General features: G+C 37.9%; 1 protein-coding gene across 2 annotated transcripts in view; it reads right to left on the bottom strand.

Moving 5' to 3' along the window:
- The window catches only part of LOC134851284 (mucin-2-like), a 48,830-nt gene that overhangs the window by 23,522 nt on the left and 1,291 nt on the right, over nt 1-24,017 (bottom strand). Inside the window, exon 2 of one of the 2 annotated variants that reach the window (XM_063867296.1) lies at nt 21,362-23,591. In XM_063867296.1, coding sequence (XP_063723366.1) covers nt 21,362-23,537 — 2,176 coding nt within the window. In that variant the 5' untranslated portion in view covers nt 23,538-23,591. The remainder of the gene's footprint in view (nt 1-21,361; nt 23,592-24,017) is intronic. The other variant, XM_063867295.1, reaches the window with a different exon arrangement.

Below are 24,017 nucleotides of genomic sequence, written 5' to 3'. Positions count from 1 at the left end.
AAAAGCGCATGAAAACGCTTTTGTTACAGACTAACATAATTACAATTTTACAAACAACTCAGGCGTAGAAAATAATTGTCCAGATAGTTATGATCACATACGTGAAAACTTTCACACTTACACATTATGTATCTAGTATGTGATTTACATTATTAGTGTATAGTTAGTATTCTAGAATCTTTTTGCTAAATTTGGGTAAATAGTCATACTTCTGATTATTGAAAATATTTGTATCTTACGTTATTGGTGAGCGAATTACAGAAAACATCTATAGAAAAAGTTCTAAGTAAACAAAACTACATAACTATCCAACACATACTTTCAAACGGCCATACATATCTTGCCAATCCATACGCAAGTATCTGGTAATTTCTGTACTTATAAAGTATCTAGAGTAATAACCCTGCATTTTCCAGACAATTCAGAAAAAAATGTTTGTTTTTTGTTTGAAGTTTAATTGCATGTCTCAAGTTGGCTTAATAGACACATAATTGAGTAGCTACGCGTACACAATAACATAGAAACGTAAAATACATACTGTTTCGGTGAGCCCATGCGTTCACCCAAACTTACGTTTAATTTTTTTGATAAACCACTTTTAAACATACATCAAAGCATCACCTAGAGACATGAAAAAAAAACAATTCTACTTACATCGCATGGGCACGCGCACACAGAAGCATTCATAGTACATCTATAGTACCTAGTGAAGTGAACTCTCTAGAAAAGTATATCCACATCTGACTTGGGATTTAGTTCTATTTGTAGTGACCCAATTTCTTAGGCTTTAAAACCCTGTTTTTTATTTAGATTCGTACCGGAATTTTTTTTTAGATAGATAAAATTTTACAACAAATCAAAATTTATAACAATCAAAATGAACTAGAAACTTAAGACACATGCAATTGGAAAATTCTAGTTTTGGGCACACATGCATGAGTACATTTGATTGTGTACACAATTTACATATCATACAGACACCAACGCATTCAATCGTACAGACATTCGTACATCAACCACGTAAGTTCCTTGTACATTTTCGCAGACAACCTACACGAACTAGATAAATGCACACTTTTTTACATGCTTTATAAATACAAACATATAATCAAACATAAATACGAGCAAAAAATTGACATACAAAAAAACGTTCAAGCACAGTTAATCACTACGTATATTTTAAAAAAGCAGTCTTGCTACTCACATTTCTTTACTTACAGACAGGACAAAATTTAACGGAGACCTGCAAACAAATTATTTAGTTAGTAAGGTAATTGTTTTTTTCCGTATTGATTTCAGTTATTTTTTCAATAACACATCAAACAGAAAAACACTTAATATGTGGGAGTCTTTCATCGTGACCCTGCAAAAAATGGGGTTCATATCATCAAAATCAGAAATAAAAAGCAAAATAGCTTTTGTATTTGCAATATCATGAGCATAAACAATTTTGTTGAGACATGTTCACCTCTGTTTTCTTTTTCTTTTCAAATCAAGTTATTCTACTCTTCTTTATGGTATGGTTTTTTGGTACCTAAAATTTTTTTATCCTTGTAGCCTAAAGCATTGTTTAGCTTTCAAAAACAGATAGTTTTTCGTAAAACAGAAATTAGCTTTCGCATCGGACAGTTAAGGTTTTATTTTTTGTAATACTTGACGGGCTTTTTAAAAAAACAATCACAAGAAAAATAACAGTTTTTTGGAAACACTTTTTCGTGGTTTTAATCCATACAACATTGGTTATTGCAATAGTTTTTGTATTCGAATTGAATTACACAGCTTTTTAGCATAAGAATAGTGATCAAATACTATCAGTTTAAAACAAAATAAAACACGGAATTTTTGAGTTAAAGTATAAAGTTTTTAAGCATAAGAATACTGATCAAATACTATCAGTTATAAGTCAGTTTCTTTGAAAAGTTTTTTTATTTTTTTGTTCATGAAATGAGTTGTTTTAATTTCGGTATAACAAAAAAAAATTATTATTTTACTTATGTCATCTACGAAGATAATTTACGGAGATCAAACATTTGCACATCAAAATCAATCCTGCGCTCTGTTAGCAAGCCCTCCGCGTATAAGAACGGTGATCAAAAAATAAAATTAACAAATAAAAACATAGGAAACACCAGATCAAAAAATATTGAAAAAGTTATGCATGTTCTTTGACAAATTTCCCGGTGAATATTTAGAAATACAAATAAACTAACAGGAAAAAAAATTGTTTTCTGTCACATACAATTTTTAATGTTTTGACATCATCTTCCTGCTTTGAAACTTTGATTAGTTTGATATATCTTCGCACATTGAAACCAATAATGCGCATTTTTAGCGAGCTCTCCACAAAGTGCATGCTTGCCGCGTTTAAATAATTTGATGTGAAATTTTCTCACAGTGGAATTTTGTGCTCACAGGTGATAGCAACCTTAGTGCAAGTAGGAAAAATCATGAATTTGACTTTGAACAATTTTTATAAATACCGCAGACGAATAACTTTCCTCATACAGCTTGTGGTATTTTTCCGTATGCTTTACATTCTATCAGTTTGTGCAGACTTTTGTCTTTTCAAAACAAGCACTACTAAAAGTGTAGGAATTAAACACGATGCGAAGTATAACCCTCAAAAAAGGCATAAATAACCACAAAGTATTGCGAATAATTCCTACACAGGACTGAGTATTAATTAAAACGATCAGAGAGCAAGTTACTCTTTACTTTTGATTTTCCAGTTTCAACAGTTACTGATTGGATTTAATTATTAAATTTATAAATGATGTTTTTCCACTTCCGATAGAAACCTTGAAAATTTCAGAAACACTCCTATCGTAGGGACAAATTATCTCTAGTATGCTCCAAAAATGATCTATGTTATGCAGATCTAAGCTCAAATAGGAATCTATGACGACATGATAACATTACTTTCTTACAGACACCAACTCTAAACCTGTGGGTGAAATGAACAAAAACAATTGAGTTCAGTTGCCGACCATCGTCGAACCGCAAACACTGACTGTTTATTAAAAGGTTGAAGGAAATTTTTCCTCGTACTTCTAGTATGTGCCGCTACTGATACTAACGCTAGCAACGGTGCTGGTTCTTCAGCTGAAAACCACAAAGCATTCAGGCCAGTTAAATTGCAGCTCAGACCAATTTCACTGAAAGTTCGAAAAAACAGTCAATCTAAATTTCGATGAGGATGAGCTCGAATTCGGGATTTTTTGATGCAAAAAGAAGCAATAGACGACCTCGACAGGGATCAAACAATGTTTAATTATTGAAAAGATGAGTATGATGAAAAACGTCAATGCTAATCATGATGCACTGAAAGACGAGGAGACAGTGTTGTACTTGATTACAGAGATAATTCATGTCGATTATTTGGAAAATTTTTGATAAAAAGATAGTTCTGATTGCATTGGCTGAAAACGGTGGCAAAGATTTATAGTCGGAAGCTATTTTTCTGTCCTCACCTTTGCAAATCCTTTTGTGCAAACAAATCAAAACTACTGCACTACTTTGACTAAAATAATCTAGCAAAATTTTCTGCAGTTCTCATGTATTGAACCTTTATGTTTGCAAACTGGAGCAGCATAATTTGTATCTCATGCAAAACGAGTCGAAAACTGCTTTTATAGCGGCGACAAGAACAAATCAAATATGCACCAAACTATCCATCCATCTAGCCATCTATCCATTAGACGACTATTCAATAATAACAACCACCCGAAGAAATATCTATCTATCTATACAACCATCTATACTGTTTTTCAACCATCTATTCTCTAGCCAACCATCTAGCCAGCCCTCTATCAAACCATTCATTCATCCATCAAGCCATAAAAAAATTTGTCCATCCAGTCAGCAATCAAGCAAGACATTCCTTTATCTAGACACTTATCAACCATTACAACAATCAGCAATCTATCCATCTATACATCCTTAGATCAATCAATTACCCAGCCATCCAGTTTTCCAGCGAGTCATCCAGCCCTTTTCAAACATCAAGCCATCCAACCAGCAATCCAGCGAGTTATCCATCGTCCATCTGTATATCCAGCGACCTTTTCGTCCCTCCAGACCTCAATCGCTCGACCAATCTACCTGTCCAGCGACTGATTTTTTTATTAGGACAATTAAGAATTGAGCTTTACCTCTATTCATTCATCGCTCTGTCACCCATTCATTCATGGCATTCAGGCAAATTTGGTGCAAGTTTGATATTACTGAAATCTTTTGGTATGCATAGATAACTTAAGTTATACATGAGGATAATTAGTCTAACATTTAGATCTTTAGTTATCCAAAGGATTCATTATCCATTTATCGAATTCATCAGTTATAAGTAGAGATCATTAGTATAACTTGAGAATTTCTAGTTATACATAGGGGTTATTAGTTATGTATTAGAAACATTAGTGATACACATGGATCATTAGTGTTATATAGTGATAGTTATTTATACGTATAATTAGATAAGCATAGCGATTTTTAGTTATAGGGAAAAATCGTTAATTATAATTGGGACCATAATTTTGATTCAGGGATCATTAGCTATCATAGAAGTCGTTAGTTATGTAAAGGGATCAATAGTTGAATATCGAATTCATCAGTTGTACTCAGGGATCATTAGTTATACATAGGGATTATCAATTTTAATTAGAAAAATTTTGTTATACAAATGGATCAATAGTCTTACGTAAGGAGAATTAGTTTTGCATAGGTATTGTTAATTATTCGTTAGAATCGGTGGTCATACAGCGATAATTGGTCTTACACAGAGATCGATAGTTATAGGTAGGGATAAAAAACTAGAATACAGAGTGAACAATTGTTTTATAGAGAGATCATTAGATATGCACAAAGATCATAAGTTATGCATTGGGATAATTAGGGATCCTTTACTCAAAAGAATTGAAAAAAAAAATTGACAAAATATCAAGAACTTTTAAATTTTTGGAGTTTTTTGTATGGAAAATTTTTTGGGAAAATTTTTTCTCAGGGAACTTTGCAGACCATTACCTAATACATCGGGACTTTTGATTGTCAAACCCTATTAACATACATACAAAATAATACAAGGGGACAATCACCTGTCGAACCCCATTGTCATCACATGTGAGGACAACCCCCCTTCCCAGTGTGAGTAAGGCGCACTACTTCGCACGTTATAATTGAGCGGGTTTGCAGAAGATGGATAGCGGAGAAGAAACGCAAAGATTTATGCTTTCACAAAACACTAATTAGAAAAAACAGAGCAACTTTTAAAAAACAGCGCAACCGACATAGTACTCGTTCAGTTACACGTTAAAGATTATGAGTACCTCATATTCTTTATATATAGTGAGTGCACCACAGTTGAGTCAGTACAGACATTCACTTTTCACCTTCTATTCTATCGGCATTTTTGGATGTACTAGACACCCTCCGCCGGGAGGTTCTGAACAAAAACAACAAAAATTGTTGGCGACTACAATTTCGACCTAAATTGAAGGCATATGGAGTCATTAAACTTGGAAGAGGCACTTGTGCTTGAAGATCTTTCGAACGTAATTATAAACACATGATTACTGGCTCAAAGAAATAACTTGATGTAGTTTTAACAGACAACAGTGACTCAGTTCTTAAAGTATCCGTTTATAATAATGATAAAAATCTGTACAAATCACAAAGCACCCCGCTTTTCAAGTCAAATTCAGCAGTAACGACTGGTTGAAATTGGACAAGCTCCATATTGAAAACGGAGATTTCATTAAATACTCAAACTCAAAAGAAGACTAGAAGGGTGTCGAACCTGAAGTTAATCAAAATCCATTCAACCCATGTTGCTACAGCAATGTTGATGTTCTCGCTGACTTTTGGTGAAACTGGTTATATAAATTTTTCTCACATCAGATTCCCAAGAAAACAAAACATTGCGTCAGTCTACAACCTTGGCTCTCGAGCGAGACAGCTAACGTTATCAAAAGGCAAAATATCCAATAAAAGAATCACAAAAAAGAATCCCCAAAGCAGTACCCCCCAAAGAAACTAGGAAATCTAAAACAAGAAGTTGCTGCTTTTTTGAGGGAAGATCAAAATAATTTAAAAGCTCAACCTTTAAGAACGGCAATTTTTCAGAAATCCAAAATTACTTCCAAAGCAATCGAAGGACAAGTCAACTGCCACCAACAATGTATTTGAACGATACCATAGCTGTAACCGACAAGGAAAAGGCTGACCCTCTAATCTGTATGTACCACCTCTCACTATAATAAAAAATAAAAACAGTCCATAGCGAAGACAAGATCCATTTTACGAGAGCAGAAGGCCCTGATGGTCTGGGAAATCTGCAACTAAAACGCTTGACTGAAGGTATAGCACCTTCCTGTCATTCCTTTACAACTCATTCGTAAATAAGAAAATCTATCCAAGCCACACTAAAACCAGCAAAGTTATACCGCTCTTCAAACATGGAGACGAACAGGACATATCAAACTATCGACTCGCTGTTGTTATTTACAAAGATTTTCGAAACATTATTTTTTGGCAAACATAACGATGTCATTGGACTCACCATCCGACAAAAACAAAATAGCTTCACAAAAAGCAAATCAGTAATGATACAGATGATCCTCTACCTAATCCAAACTTTTTGATAACCTAGATCTACCAACTTTAGTGTCCCTCTATCTTGCCTTCGAAAAAGCCTTCGACAAAGTCAGTCACGAAAAATACTTGAGAAGACCTAAATTGAAGGCATATGGAATCATTAAACTTGGAAGAGGCACTTGTGCTTGAAGATCTTTTCGAACGTAATTATGAACACATGATTACTGGCTCAAAGAAATAACTTGATCTAGTTTTAACAGACAACAGTGACTCAGTTCTTAAAGTATCCGTTTATAATAATGATAAAAACCTGTACAAATCAAATCACCCCCTTTTCAATTCAAATTCAGCAGTAACGACTGGTTGAAATTGGAAAAGCTCCATATTGAAAACGGAGATTTCATTAAATACTCAAACTCAAAAGATGACTAGAAGGGTGTCGAACATGAAGTTAATCAAAATCCATTCAACCCATGTTGCTACAGCAATGTTGATGTTCTCGCTGACTTTTGGTGAAACTGGTTATATAAATTTTGCACACATCAGATTCCCAAGAAAACAAAACATCGCGTCAGTCTACATCCTTTGCTCTTGAGCGAGACAGCTAACGTTATCAAAAGGCAAAATATCCAATAAAAGAAACACAAAAAAAGAATCCCCAAAGTAGTACCCCCAAAAAAACTAGGAAATCTAAAAAAGAAGTTGCTGTTTTTTTGAGGGAAGATCAAAAACAATTTAAAAGCTCAACCTTTAAAAACGGCATTTTTTCAGAAATCCAAAATAACTTCCAAAGCAATCGAAGGACAAGTCAACTGCCACCAAGAATATATTTAAACGATACCATAACCGACAAGGAAAAGGCTGACCCTCCAATTTGTATGTACCACCTCTCACTATAATAAAAAATAAAAACAGTCCATAGCGAAGACAAGATCCATTTTACGAGAGCAGAAGGCCCTGATGGTCTGGGAAATCTGCAACTAAAACGCTTGACTGAAGGTATAGCACCTTCCTGTCTTTCCTTTACAACTCATTCGTAAATAAGAAAATCTTTCCAAGCCACACTAAAACCAGCAAAATCATACCGCTCTTCAAAGATGGAGATGAACAGGACATATCAAACTATCAACTCGCTGTTGACATTTACAAATATTTTCGAAACATTTTTTTTGGCAAACATAACGATGTCATTGGACTCACCATCCGACAAAAACAAAATGGATTCACAAGAAGCAAATCAGTTATGATACAGATGATCCTCTACCTATCCAAACTTTTTGATAACCTAGATCTACCAACTTTAGTGTCCCTCTATCTTGCCTTCGAAAAAGCCTTCGACAAAGTCAGTCACGAAAAATACTTGAGAAGTTAGAAGAATGTGGAGTTAAAGGTGGAGTAAAAGATCTTTTTGAGAGCTCTCTTAAAGGACGGACACAGAAAAAAAGTGGGAACCTCATTATCATCTGAGGTTGAAGTGGTTCTCAATTACTTTGGTTCTCACCAGTTAGAAAATTATGCTATTACAAAATGAAATTCTTGTTAAACAGGCAACTTTGAGATGAGTGCATGTTTAACTCCAACGACGCGCAAGGAAGTTCATTCATCCAAACTCAATCCAAATCAGTTTCTCGAACTTTATGTTTTGTTTAATTAGTCGCTAAGAAGATGAGAGCCTCTGTATTTAACATTGAGCTTTGTAACATGAGCGTTATTAATAGAATGCTATGCAGGTCTTGATCAAGTTCAATCATGGTGCTTGATCTAAATGATGGTCTCTTAAATTAAGAATACTAACTTAAAGATTATGATTCATTGCTCCGAGAAGATTATACTTCGTGTTATATAAATTCACTAATACGGAGAAACAGTCACCACCCATCTCAAATTGTATCAAACTGCTCGGCCAGGCGGATTTGTAAAAAGGAAAACTGAAAAGAATTAGGTGCTCCGATGTATTGGCTGTCGGCAAATGCCAATCCACTATGGCTGATCACAATGTGGTTGGGCCAAAGCAGGATAGCGGTGACGTTCGAAATGTCGCTCCGTAAAAAAACTTGTTAGCATCAGAGCCTGTAATGCTGGAATCGATACCTAGACGGAAATGGCCAAAACCGGCAGAATCTTACGCTGAGGAAGCATTGAGAAGAGAGCGAGGTAGACTGCAGAAGAAAAAATGGAAGACAAAATAAGACAAAACTGCTCGTATCAGGGCGAAGCCTTGAATTTTCCGACTGCCTTTTAAGGTCTATGGAGCATTAATAAAATGAAAAACTTCAATGTAACAGAAAATTTAAAAAAAAATTGTTTGATAAAATTTGAGATTTTATTTAAAAACATCCCCCCACACGTCATATTAAGTACAAAGTGATAGATTTTGCTCCTATTAACAAATCAATTATGGCATAAAAGCATCATTGAACCAATTTGGAACGATTTCTAAGACGGATTATATCTCCGCTTACACGTTAATAGCGCGAAATTTATCGCGCGTTAATTGTCGCAAATGGGCCAAAATGGCAGTCTTTAAACTCCCGTAGCTTTATGATAAATGATCACAGGTAAAATATCTTTTCAATTTCAAGCTCAGGACAGCAATAGCTCTTGAATGATATAAAAAAAAATCTGTCAAAAATGGCTAGTTAAAAAGTCAATTTGTCTGCAGAAAAAAAAACCCACCCCGAGCACAAATATTCCGTTACTTTCGTAACGAAACTCGGAACAAAAACGAAACATGAGATGACCAGAAGTAGGCATCATGTGTTTTACGCTGATGTAGAATAGAAACTGGTATCACACATATTCTTAGTCCTGGGGTCAACAGGTAAAAGAAGATTATTAAAAACCAAATGCCATGGAGAGATATCAGAACAGACAGTCAAATTTTTATTTTACATGACCTCAGCCACGCTCGAGACGGTCAGAAGCTACTGAGTCTTTAGTAACGTTTCAAGCAGCGCTATTTGCGTAAGCATTCAGACCGCAACTAGATATTTTGGAAGACGAGTTTGTGCGTGGCTTAATTATATCACGAATGAAGAAGAAAACGTTAAAAGCCACGCTCACCTTTGAAAAGTTTACACCAGAAGAAGTGTGGAAACGAGCTCAAAAAATCACGCTGGTAATAAACAACAACACAGGGGTATCAAAAACAGTCAGACTGTTAAGAGGTCGAGCACAGTTTAGATCAGAATCAGGCAATCAACTCCAAATGTCAGGAATCAAAAAAATAGAAGATCGATTCCGTCATATAAAAATTTGGGAAAAACCGAAACAGGAACAATGGGGACCGTGATAGAGACAGGAAGAAATCATGCACTAAATGCGGCCGCTGGTTTGGCAATGATCTTGAAAAGAACTGCCCGGAAAAAGACAAGGAGTGTACGAATTGCAAAAAAAAAGAAATCATTTTGCCTGGATTACTAAATCACAACAGATAAATGAAGTTACAGGTGACTCTTCGGAAGAATCACAGGGGTGCGACCTAATCAAAAAGGCGGACTCATCGGAGGACTGAGATAAGGACCATAGAACAAGTAAACATAACATAGTTTAAGCCATACAAATTGAAACATATTGAAGTAGAAAGACACTCTAATGAACACACAGCTCAGTTCCAGATCAAAAAGTTTGAGATTAAAAGAAACTGTAGATCTAGAAGTTTGAAATCTACTAAAGGACTAGTCAAAAAGTTTAACCACAACTCTCATGGCGGTGAATACAGGTTGCCTCAACTCATTCATAAGCGGAACTGAACCAAAACAGATACAACAGTCGGCACAAAATGTAAAGTTTATATCTAGAGAAAACTGATAGTTAACGCGCTGTTTGTGAATTACAAAAAAATCTACCCATATTTTAGAACCACTTAAAGCCGGAACGACGTTAGCACGGTTGGTTGTTCCAGAGGTCACCTTGCTAATTTTAGTACGCAAAAATCAAGGCGTATCATGGGTCAAGATGTTCACGAAAGATTCGTAAAATCTACGCCACAAAAAACAGCACCACGATAGAAGTTATGAGAGACTATAAAAAAGAGATTCTTGAAACATTCAAAGAATCTTATTGATTGAACAAGCGCGTCAAAATTCACTTTGTTACCACAAAAACTTTGTTAACACTGCCTGATTGAGAAAAAAGAGGAGCGCATTCTGATACATATTTAAGCAAAAGTTGGATGGAAAATAACTGGATCAGAAATTTGATTCAGACGTTTTATAAATCTACCAGTGACAGTTTTTCTGCGCCAGTTGTCAACACAGGAATTTATAGAAAAAGTATTGGTTCAAGGACCAAATCAGAAAGTTGATTAAAATAAAGCGACTGTTTCCTTGCGATACGAAAAAAAAACAATAACTTTAGCACTGCACGCAAAGCCCAACAAAAGGCAACAATACAAAAACAAGTACCAAATGCCAAATTTTGACAAAATTTGGATGGGGTGAGTCAAATGATCACAACAAAGGAGGGACATTTGTTTTTGAAGTTTTGATCTAAAAAACCCCTACACTCAGATAAAGCTTTCGGCTTTCTTAAGATACCTTGATAATTTCAAAACGACGCAAAAAGAACAACTCCGGTTCGTAGAAACGGTCATGAAACAATTTGATGAAGAAAAGTCAGAGATGAAAGCATCAAAGTGCAAATTCCTTACCAATGAAGTGAAATTATGAGTTCATCAGTCATCGAGAGTAACTGTAATGCAAATTACCCAAAAATAGAGGCTGTAAAGAAATTAAATCCCATGAAAACGTCGAAACAATTGAAACCGTTTTTGGGTAGTTTTTGTCATCTAGCAAATTTTATAATTAAAGTGATCACGTTTACAGAAAACTTACAGAAATCTGTTGTGAAAAAGAAATGAGAAAAAAATTATGCTTAAAAAAATGAAAGAACCGAAGACAAAATTCAGTTTGACGACTGCACATACAAAAATTTATGAAAAAAACCTAAAAGCGAATAATTCAAAAATGATTTTTTTTTACAGCTTAATGCTGTATATAGCAAAAAATGTAATGCAAACCATAAAAGCTCCAAAAGCGCCACGCTGAAAAAAGTGACAGAGTGGGTATTGGGCTTCTATAACTTTTCTTTTAAGAAATTACGTTTGCTCCAGGTCACCAGGCCCTTCTATCAGTTTTAGGGGCCAACAAAGTCTACCAGTCAAAAATGAATAGGTTGGCTAATCGTTTGCTGAATTCAATTTAAAATCCCTAATTTACCCAGAGAAGACATCGGCATCGTAGATTACCCCTCTAGGGGCCCGCAGCTGGACAAAACAGAATAAGATGGAAAATTTGTGGTCACATCGTTTGATCATTATTACAAACGAAATCGCCATCGATTGGTGGAGTTTGGCAATGTTGGAAAAACGAAAAAAACTACAAGTCGGAGCACACAACTCAAATCCTTTGCGGAAATTTTGCAGGGACCTGTGCCCTAGGAAGAGAGTCAAGCGTCTCAGCCAGTAACATTAGTTGCCAAAATGGACGGAGAAGAAACGGACAGCAACAAAAAACCGAGGAAACAAAAGTGGCCAAAATTCACGTCGCCAATTGTAGAAACTTTTGTTTCGCTAGGACTTAAGTCAGTACAAACAGTGTCGGCTGTTCAATTATCAGGAAATATTGAAACTTCTGGGCTTATGGAAAACCGACATAATGGACTACCTTGGGAAATTATTCGACAACAGTCTGCTAGCAGAGTTGATCTTAAAAGACACATGAATGGGCAGAATGCAGCGTTTGAGCGGGAACAACGACAAGCAGGGGTTTGAGCTAATAAAGCCCTATAAAGACTCTTTGTGGAACCAAAATAAACGTGGTGAATTACTGCATTCTAGCGGACAATGACCTGGCAGCACCATAAAAGCAGAGGATAGAGTCTATCCAGGACAAAATGCAATGATGGGTATGTCATTGTATCTCTGTTGGGCATGTCGCAAACGAACTTTCATATTTCCTTGAAAAAAGAAATTGTACTTAAATGGTGAAAAATTAAAAAAAAATTTAAAAACGCGTCGGAACTATTGTTAACACACTAGCCCCGGTGAGATACCCCAGTTATACAGCCTGTGCAGGAAGTCCAGATAGATTATACGGGACCGGATATCTTAAATAAATGGAAGCAGACATATCTAGTAGTAGGAATCAATCGGTTATTGAAATTCCCCTCAGTGAAAGTAATCTACCGGCTGCAAGACTTTGGTTAAGCTCTTCATAGTTTATATGGAAATACATAAAGTAGTAGCATCCATTTGAACAGATCAGTTTTATGGAATCAAAGCAAAGATTGAAAAAAATGGTGCAAATTATAAAATCCAACATATCTTTTGCCTGTGGGTGACCACAGAGGATGTGATCTTTTTGAACGACCGATGCAAACGATAACACGAAGGTTGGGAGTTCTCCTCTTGGAGCAGAATTTAAAATCATTTAAGCTATTTTTGAGTACAATACATCGAGACCTATTATGATCTAAACAAAAAACGAAAAAAAAATATCATTTGAGGCTCATTTTGGACAGTTACGAAAACTGAAGTTTAAGACTGTATGAGATCAACCTTACCCAATTCTAACACTCTAGAAAAAAAGCGTCCGGTGCGGCCGCCGTAATAGAATTAATAACGGAAAACACATTTCTAGGGGATAAAACAAAACTTGAAAAAACTTTTTTCGAAGTTGAAATATTTTTCCTTCATATCATTGAGATTTCCCTCACTTGGAGTAGGGAAAACAGGATTGTAAAAATCGAATATTCAATTAAATATGATATATGAATAGATAGAATAGAATAATGTATATATGAATAACGATTCCAGATTGAATGTATTGTTTTGAATAACAAGAATGTTTAACGACTAGATTTCACACTTAAGGCTTTCGCAAGTGACCGCTTCAGGTTCTCAAGTGACAAACGATTTGACTGGTGAGATTTGTCATTGAATCAATTTACTGCACTATAAGTAGATAATTAAGACATAAATAAATAAGACATACATAAGTAAATAGAATAGAATGATGTACCGAAGGTCGCCTCACGACACTTCCCACTCTAGAAAAAATTTATCTTGTATAAATTTCAGAATGTATAAGGCAGAATAATGAGGAAGTTATATAGCACATGTTAATAGGCCAGCTATAACCCAATCATAAGACAAAAAGGCGGAGTTTATGTGAGGTTTAAAGTTTAAGAAGTTTTATCATGCTCATCGACTCGAATTTTCTTAAACGGAGTAGTTTGCTCTTTAGTTCTGGGAAAAGGCACTTGCGATCCTTTGCGAACAATCGGGGTGAAATGCGTAGTAATTGTCTGTTCTGTGATAAGTCCTTGTGACGAAGACTCCGCTGGGTCGGATTCAGTTACACTCTTGACTGAATGGCGAAGAGGATCGCCATAAAACCTCGTCGGTTTCTTGGACCGATTAGAAGATCTGTTGGAATCGCTCGTAGATTGGGAGGTGGGATTGCCAACCTCCGCATGGGCAGTAGCCGCCGGGTCCTCAGCTGCAGCCTGAGGAACGGTACCAGAAATCTGTGGCTGATGTGTGATGGGCGGATCCTTAGGCGTTGCTTGAGCCCCTGTGGGAGATGTCGAGGCGGGGTTTGTCAGAGGATGAACAACCGGAGCTTTCGACGTAACGACCGTGGGAGCCAATCCTTGAGGCGTTGAAAAAGGTGGCTCCACCAACTCAAGCTGGGGTCCGGTGATTAAAGAGTCCTCGCTTGATGACTCTGCTGTTAGGTCAATCACCTTGCCCTTCGGAGGTTCTTTTATGTGACTCGTAGCTGGAGAAGTAGATGGCTGAGACTGAGGCCGAGGAGCAATTCGTCGCTGTAACTGTTCTCCCACGGTTCCAGGCGTAGCTGAAAACTTAGGGTGGTTAAAATTAAGTCTCAGGCTTAAGTGATTTTTCCGATAGACTTTCCCCTTGTCAGTAAGGTAAGTATGGTCCGTAACACGAGTAATCTTGGTTTTTGCTAGTTTGAACAGAGGCTTTCCCGATTTTCGATCAAGAACTTTCCGAAAGATTTTGACTCTAAGACGATCTTGTAAAACTAATTTTTCTAATTTACGTGTTTTCGAGAGTCTTTTTGGCCTCGAAGAGGACGACACATTCATTCGCTGGGAATGCGAGAGTGCTGGTGCTGAAGTATCGCGACCGTTGTCGTAAAAACGTAGGGATCCCTTTGTGATCTCCGATTTCAGCGAGTTTGCAAGGTCACTATTGCGAGCCGCCAATTCGCAGAGAAATTCTTGTCCTTGTTGTTTAGTCTGTCCTCGCGTAACCACAAAACGCTCTCGTGAATGTCTCAATCTGGCAAGGTTTCGGCACGTATCTGATCAATCCGACTCGGGCGATCCATATGGCGAACTGTAAGGAGTCGGGGTCTTTGTTGACTTGAGGTACGCAAATTAGGGGAACTGGTAGAAAAAATTTCAATAAAATTGAGGAGATTTGTTTGTTCGATCGTGTTATTTGCGAAGTCAATAGTATTAGTAGAAGTATTAGAGTTATTTAGAGTAGAGTTGAGAGTAGTGTTTTGAGCAAGATTAATTGAAGTATCCATCTTGTGACTGAATTCTGAGATGTAAGGTCGGAGACAATGAGTTTGATCGAAAACTTCCGGTTTAGCGTATCTCATTTGCATACTGAGCTGTGATTGGTCGAGACTACCAGAGCATGAAAAGTCGACGTCCCGCGACGATGATATATACTCACGATTTTGCATACTAGCATATGATTGGCTGGTTGACTGAGAGCATGAATTAACGCCCTCTATCGGCGAGGAATTATGTCGATAAATTAGCATATCCTTTTGGGATTGTTTAGCAGGTTGAGTAATATTCGCGACTCCCTCTAGAGACGACGAACGAAACTGTTTGCCAAAAAGCGATTGGCTAGATAAATCAACTGTTGATTGGTCCGTTGTTTGAGTTAAGAGGTAGCTAATTTTGCCTCCAGTTTAACCAAACGATCTGATTGGTTGAAAATGGTTACAATATGAAATTTGCCCCACCGGCACTATTTGAGGTTTGGATTGAGTACTTTTCGATTTTAAAGCTTTGTGAAAACTTGAATAGATTTAATGACAAATAATTCATCATGCGATGACGGTAAAGGTGCTTCAAAAGTCGGGTATCTGGACATATAGTCTACAATACCTAGGGAGGAACCGGGTATATGTTTGATTTGATAATCGAACGGAATAAGGCGGTCCGCCCAGCGAGAGTGTCGTGACTGATAAAATTTCTTGCCATACGTTACGTTGAGAGCGGAAATAATGGCCTTATGATCAGTTAGAATATTAAAGCGATGACCGAGTAAATATGTACGGAAATGTTCACACGCCCATACAATGGCCAAAAGCTCTAGCTCGTTGGTACTATACTTGATTTCCGCGGAGTTTAGAAACCTAGAGGCAGACGCGAACGGAGCCCAATAATTTGGTTTGACTTCTTGTTCCAAGCAAGCCCCCAGCCCGCTGTGACTTGCATCACTTTTAACTCGAAGCTTTCGGAGCATCATACTGAAACAAATTAGGGATGTTTGCGATGAGGTTTAAATTTTTCTGAAACGCAATGTCTTGCTCTTCCCCCCACAAAAAGAATTTCCTATTCTCCGCTTTTAACGAAGCTCTGAATGCAACTGTGTAATTGTGCAAATCCGGAATGAAACGTTGAAGGTGATTGAGTGTCCCCATAAACGATCCTAACTGCTTAAGGGTTTTTGGTGGCAAAAGGGATTTGATGGCCTCTATTTTTGAGAATTTCATCAATTTCATCAATTTTCATCAATTTCACACCCTAACCAGACTAACTTGTTAACTGAGAACTCAAATTTACTAAGTTTCAACACCCATCCTTCTTCACTCAATCGACTCATGACTCTTTCGACCAGTACATTATGATCCTCAATTTTTCCTTTAGTGACAACCAGTATATCATCAAGCTAACATAAGACGCCTTCCAATCATTGTAAAGTACAGTCCATCGCTTTCTGGAATTCCCTAGGCATATTTGTCAGTCCGTAGAAACCAGTTTTGAATCGATAGGTGCCTGTTGCCTCTCCACTCAAAATACTAAAGTTACAATGAATACTGGTTAGCTCCGATAAAGGTAATTGACTAAAAGCGTATTTAAGGTCAAGAGAAGTAAACCACACTTCACCAGGTATGTCCCTAGTTATGATTTGGGCCGCCGAGTCAATCAATTCATGCATATTAGGCATTTGATATTTATTTTGCCAGATTTGGGCATTCATGGGCTTAGCATTGAGCGCGAGTTTTATAGACCCATCCTTTTTTGCTGTTAGGACTATGGGCGCAATGAAATGATCCGAAGTACACTTTTCTATTTTTTCAATGTGCTTGTCTTTGGTTAATTTTTTAATCTCAGCCGTGACTCGATCTTGCAAATGTATAGGGACTTTTCGGCCTTTAACTTGTCTAGGTACCAAAGAGTCTTTTAAATTCGTGAATACTTTATAATTTTTTGACCTCTCCAGCCTGTTGAATACGTTGGGGTACCTTTTGACAAAATGATCCCTCAAGAATTGTGAGGTCGGATCAATTTCCTGCTCTTATTCCGCCAAGCTAACTTCTGCCGATCCGCGTTGCACCGTTTCAGTTCCCAATCTGTCATGAAGGTTCAACCCGAGTAAATTCCGTGTACGATTTTCGGAAACCAAAAAACACGCATTTTCGATTTTCCAACCCTTCGACGTAATAGCGGTTTCTAGAGATCCGAACAGTTTAATCGCTTTCTTGTTATAGTCAACACAAGTATCGTCTAATGGATGTCTCGCGACGTCCTTAAATTTAACATTAGCAATCTGCTTCATGAGTATTTCCGCCGTTTTCTTGTTTAAGAAAGACACGGGACTGCCAGTGTCCACCGTAGCATAGAAAAAGGAGTTACCAGAACGTAACTGAACGCTGAGGCTCCTTGGTTGTCCTCCCGCTGCCTTCAGAAGTTCAACATTGTTTTATCTGCATAACGTCTATCGCCATGACCCCATATTCCGGCTCGCTGTCATCATTTACGTCAATTAAATTGCCTCTTGATCTGAAGACTCGATAGAGTTGGTAGTATTGGAAGTAGCGTTGTTATGCAGGAGCAGTTTCTGAAACTGTTTTGATGTTTAAGCCCATTCTCATTCTCCAATGCCAGTTGTAGAGTATCATCAAGATTAGATTTTGCTCTGATTAATTGCCTCTGAACCTCCACATTGCGAATGCGGCCAATGAACAAGTCCTTCATTTTCGCTCTTTCCTGATCGAGTGGCCAATTACGCAGCGCAGTTTGAGCGCAAAGTCGGGCATAGAATGATGAGAATGAATCATTATCCTGCATGAAAATTGTTTTATACAACTTTATCCTTTCGACTGTGTAGTCCCGCTCTGCCTTGAAAAGATCTTCGCAACACTTGTGAAAATCAATGAAAGAGCTAGTATTGAGGTCCAGGTGAAGGTAAGTATCCAAAAATTGTTTTTTCCCCTCATTTCCCAGTGCGAAGAAAAGTCGCGATTTCAAACGCGCCTCTGCCTCATGGTAACACCAGTTATGTCCAACGCGAGGTCCTTTCCTCCTCCTCTCTTGATTGTACTCATCGATTCTTCTATTAGCTGCTGCAACTCGGAGGTTCCTATTGGTTACATCTGCTGCACTTTCATCAGTTTCCGGTCCCCAGGTGAAATATTGTCTTTGAGACTAACGGCCAAGAAAAACTGTCCCACCCAAGTCTCCCAAATGAAAGGTGGGTTAACCGATGTTTTCGCCCAAAAGGGTAGTATTCCGAGTAAGTCAGCCCTGTCTTCATTCACAGGACCTGCTGGCTGCGCCATGAGATTTCCCTCAGTTGGAGTAGGGAAAACAGCATTGTAAAAATCGAATATTGAATTAAATATGATATACAAATAGATAGAATAGAATAATGTATATATGAATAACGATTCCAGATTGAATGTATTGTTTTGAATAACAAGAATGTTTAACGACTAGATTTCATACTTAAGGCTTTCGCAAGTGACCGCTTCAGGTTCTCAAGTGACAAACGATTTGACTGGTGAGATTTGTCCTTGAATCAATTTACTGCACTATAAGTAGATAATTAAGACATAATTAAATAAGACATACATAAGTAAATAGAACAGAATGAGGTACCGAAGGTCGCCTCATGGCAATCACAGGGCAATGAAGCTCCTGATTAAAAAAAAATCCGGAATGATTTTGTTTGTGTCGATAGATTGACCAATTTTCAGACCATTTTCCAGGCTGCTTTCGAACTGAATCGTCTTGAAACAGTTTTCAAACGCTCTTTCAGCTCTCGTTATTTTTATTCTTCCTACGTTTTGATGGAAAAAAATGTGTCTTTTATGTTATTCATTTTTTAATTGATTTCGTTAGGTTTCCTGGAAAATGAATTTTGCGTTTCCTGAAAAAAAAACTATACTCAACATGTTAAAAACCTACAAAACCCATTCTTGTAAAACACGTCAAAAAAATTGGCACAGTTAACCTAGCCTGGGTAGGAAGTTCACTTAGAATATACGTATCCGATGAGAACAAATAAGGGGAAGGAGACACTTCGGTTTAGTTCACCAGAATTTATTGAGATATAAATATAATACCGGAATTCATTCGAATAGATCACTTCTGGGTTTAAAGAAAAAACGAAAAAATAACTGTGCGAGGTATAAAGTCACAATTTACTCATTCTGTTGGTGACCACAGAGGGTGTGATTTTTTTCCAAAATCATTACAAACGATAAAATGAAGACTTGGGGTTATGCTTCTGGAGCAGAACTTAGTCAATTAAACTAAGTTAGCGTATAATAAAACTAGACCTGATAAAACGAGACCCAAAACGAGATCTAATAAATTGTGACATTAGAAATGATAACTTACGATCTTAATTCCGTTTCAGGTAACCTTCGACAAATTGAGTTTTGTTATCATTTTTGGTTAGACAAAATCAGGACTCGTTTTCTTGTACCCAAACAAAATGATATGACTCTAAATTCTGCTCCAAGAGCATTACACCTAATCTTCGTTTTATCGTTTGTATCAAATGTTCAAAAAGACCAAATCCTCAGTGGTATTCCACAAATAAATTATATGTGTGATTTGCACAAAAATTTATTGATTATTTTTTCTTTGAACCCAGAAAGGTGATCTTTTCGAATGGATTCTACTACTAACAAAAAATAAACGATAAACAAAACTCATTATGGAAGGTCACCTAAAACGGAATTTCAGATCATAGGTTCTCAACTCTTACAATTTGGAACATTTTAGCAACACAGCATGTGGAGCGGCCGAAACAACAGCAGCATCATTTAAGGAAAACAATTTTTTTTGTGGTGTTAAAAACAACACAGAACTAATTTTTTGATGTTATAGTATTAGTCTTTGATAATCATAGGGCACTGAAGCTCCTGCATTAAAAAAAACCGGAATGTTTTTTCCTCGTGTCGATGTATTGACCGATTTTCAGACCAACTTCCAGACTGCTTTCAAGCTGAATTTTTCTGTAACTCACTTTCAAACGCTCTTTCAGCTCTTTATTTTTTTTGTTATTGCGATTTTGTGACCAATTTCAATCAAACTTTAAAGGAAAAATATGTCACAATTGTTATTCATTTCCTAATTTTTTTCATCACGTTTTCTGGAAAACAAGTTTTGCATTTCCTGAAAAAAAAAGGAAAATTAATGATTATGGTAACAACCTAAGAGCCCAATTCTGAAAAACGCGTCGAAACCATTGCCACAGTTAACACAGTCCGGGTAGGAAGTTCAGTAAGCTTAAACCGGACCGATGAGCACAATTAAGGGGAAGAAGACATATCTAAGTAGCAATCAATCGATTATTGAAATTTCCCTCTGTGAAAGTAATCCACCGGCAGCAAAATGGAAGAAAAACCATAAAATAGTAGATTCCATTGGAACAGACCTCTTCTCTGGGTTTAAAGAAAAAAAGAATGAAACAATGTTTGTGCGAGGTATGAAGTCGCAATATATTCATTCTGTTGGTGACCACAGAGGATGTGATCTTTTTCAACAATCGATACCAACGATAAAACGAAGACTTGGGGTCATGCTTCTGGAGCAGACCTTAGAGTCAATTAAACTATTTTTGAACTTTAAAAAACCGGAATTATTTTACTTGTCTTGATGTATTGACCGATTTTTAGAAAAACTTCCAGACTGCTTTTGAGCTGAATCTTTGTATTTTTTCAATTGTAACGCGAATTTTTTTATTCATAAATTATTTTTGGTCGCAATACGCTAATTCAATTGCCCAGCAATTGGCTCCCTTAGTTTGTATTAGGCTCTCATAAGCTTGTTTTGTATTTTTGATGTTTTAGTTTTCTTCAACATTTTTTTATATTTAAGAAACCTGGTACATTTTTGGTTCACCAATACAAACATTTTCATCATTTCAATTCAAAAACCGTGCATTGAAAAATTCGCTCCCCATTTCGCAAGCTTTCGATTTCCACAACACGGCTAAGTGTACAATAATAGAACTGGGCAAGCATGAAGAACTAGGCTTACCCATTCTCACAACAGCATATCAATTTTAAGTGATTTAGCGATTGGTTTTTCATCAGGTTAATTACAAAAAATGTATTTGTAAGAGCGTGATTTGTAGGCATGCAAATTGGTTGAACAATCGTACTGCGAGCCAAGTTTTAGCATTAAAAACTTGCAGATGGGGGTTTTAAAGAATAGCCGAAAATGTATGCGTTCACGATAGTGGAATTGTTCTTACCCCCTCTTGTTTTCGTCAATCTTTTCATCGTTGTTGAATCGGGAAGCTTAGGCCTCCACCACCTTATATTCGTGTTCGTATTCGCGTTCCCATTCGCGCTCACCACATTTGTCGGATTCGCATTCGCCACATTAGTTGCATTCGTTGTAACCGTCGTATTCGTCGACGTCGTCGTCATCGTTGTCCTCTTCTTCTTTTTGTTCTTCTTCTTACTTGATGTCGACTCCTGGACGGTTTCATCGGTCATAGCAGACGTAGGAGTCGCTGGAGTCACTGGTTCGCTCATTGGCGCGTTTACTAGTGCATTTAGCGGTTGAGTTTCTTGCATTGTCGGGGGGATTTTTGGCTGCTGATGCGGCGTTGAATCAAAATTCCTTGAAGCAGTTGCTGGCATTTGCCTGCCTAACTGCTCCAAGTAGGTATTCGATGCTGCAAATGGTCCTGTAACCTCAGTTTGCACTGGCATTGCGTTCGGATATGAATTCTTTCTGTAGGGTATCCAAGGTTGCTCTTGCTGCTGTTCGGGATCCAAGTATAATACGCGCTGATTCTTGGTCGTTTTGTATACCGGCTCCTGGGAATCGGATCGTCTTCCTGATCTCGGTTGATTATTATCTCTCCTACTGTGACCTCCGTGGTTCGGAATTTTGGAAGAAATCCCATACTTGGTCAAATCTGCTGGACGACCTGCTGCTTTTTGTGTCATTAACTGCTGCTGGTTGTCATCATACCCTTGCATTTCTCCACTTTCTTGGGTTCCGAGCTGATTTTGATCTCTCAATTGAGTTGCACCGATTGCCTCAAACAGAGTTGATCGCGGAGGCTTCTGTGGAGATGTCGCCTGAGTCATAGGTGCTGTCGGTTGCTTCAGTGGAGACGTCGTTTGAATCAGAGGTGATGTCGGTTGCTTCAGTGGAGATGCCGTTTGAATCAGAGGTGATATCGGTTGCTTCAGTGGAGACGTCGTTTGAATCAGAGGTGCTGTCGGCTGCTTCAGTGGAGATGTCGTTTGAATCAGAGATGATGTCGGTTGCTTCAGTGGAGATGCCGTTTGAATCAGAGGTGCTGTCGGTTGTTTCAGTGGAGATGTCACTTGAATCCGACGCTCTGTCGTTTGAATCAGAGGTGCTGTCGGTTGCTTCAGCGGAGATGTCGTTTGAATCAGAGGTGCTGTCGGTTGCTTCAGTGGAGATGTCGTTTGAATCAGAGGTGCTGTCGGTTGCTTCAGTGGCGACGTCGCTCGAATCAGAGGTGATGTCGGTTGCTTCAGTGGAGATGCCGTTTGAATCAGAGGTGATGTCGGTTGCTTCATTGGAGATGCCGTTTGAATCAGAGGTGATGTCGGTTGCTTCAGCGGAGACGTCGTTTGAATCAGAGGTGATGTCGGTTGCTTCAGTGGAGACGTCGTTTGAATCAGAGGTGATGTCGGTTGCTTCAGTGGAGATGCCGTTTGAATCAGAGGTGCTGTCGGTTGTTTCAGTGGAGATGTCACTTGAATCTGACGCTCTGTCGTTTGAATCAGAGGTGCTGTCGGTTGCTTCAGCGGAGATGTCGTTTGAATCAGAGGTGCTGTCGGCTGCTTCAGTGGAGATGTCGTTTGAATCAGAGGTGCTGTTGGTTGCTTCAGTGGAGATGTCGTTTGAATCGGAGGTGATGTCGGTTGTTTCAGTGGAGATGTCACTTGAATCTGACGCTCTGTCGTTTGAATCTGAGGTGCTGCCGTTTGAGTCTGAGGTGCTGTCGTTTGACTTTGAGGTGCTGTCTGTTGCTTCACTGGCAATGTCAGTTGCGTCTGCGGTGGTGTCGGATTTGCAGGCATTGCATATGATCCTGGTTTTGTATTCGAAGGTGACGCTCGTTGAGGCGAATCTTGCGATTTTGTTGGACTTAAAGTTGCTCCTAAAAGCTCAAAGGTGTTCTGTGTTGATCCTTCTGTTAGCATTTCCTTGCGCGCTTTAGATTTTACCCGCTGCTTTCTTGGGGTGGGGTTCTGAAACGCTGCTCGTGAGCTTTCGTTTGCTGATGTTTGCGAAACTCCTCTTTGATTTCTAGTGTTGAACGCAGTTGGAGACATCACTGGCTGAGCAACCTGATTAAATTGACGACCAGAAGAAATGCGAGAGGAAGATGAAGATCCAGCTGTCGCTGCTGGTTGTTTCAGCCCAAAATGACCCATCGTATGATTTCTTGCTTCGTTTGGCGGTGGCTCTGAAAAATTTTCTTTTAGTCCCTGGAACATTTTTAATACCAATTTTTCACACGTTTTTACTTTCTCAGTTGGAGCAACATTGTTTCAATATTAGCATTTGCAAAATTTTGTTCCGTAAATTGATCGCATCAGCTGGTTTTTCCGACTGCTCCATAATTTGTTTCAAATGTTCTTAGTCTTTTAAAAAAAGTTGAGATGGTCGTTTTAACTTTTTGCCAGTTATGCATGTTATAAATGGTTCATCTTCGTTTCTCTTTCTAAAATAGTTCAATGAGTAAACGGTAAAACAACCCGGGTCGAGATCCCGCTCAAAAACCGCTCAAGATATGAGCGGTTTGAGCGGTTTTTCAGCAAGATTTGAGCGGTTTGAGCGGTTTTTCAGCAAGATTTGAGCGGTTTGGGCGGTTTGGGCGGTTTTTTTTGGAAAAACCGCTCAAACCGCTCAAA

Source organism: Symsagittifera roscoffensis, chromosome 7, assembly GCF_963678635.1.
Source record: "Symsagittifera roscoffensis chromosome 7, txSymRosc1.1, whole genome shotgun sequence".
NCBI lineage: Eukaryota > Metazoa > Xenacoelomorpha > Acoela > Convolutidae > Symsagittifera > Symsagittifera roscoffensis.
The sequence above is the reverse complement of the archived record's forward strand: the minus strand, read 5'-3'. Positions and strand labels throughout refer to the sequence as shown.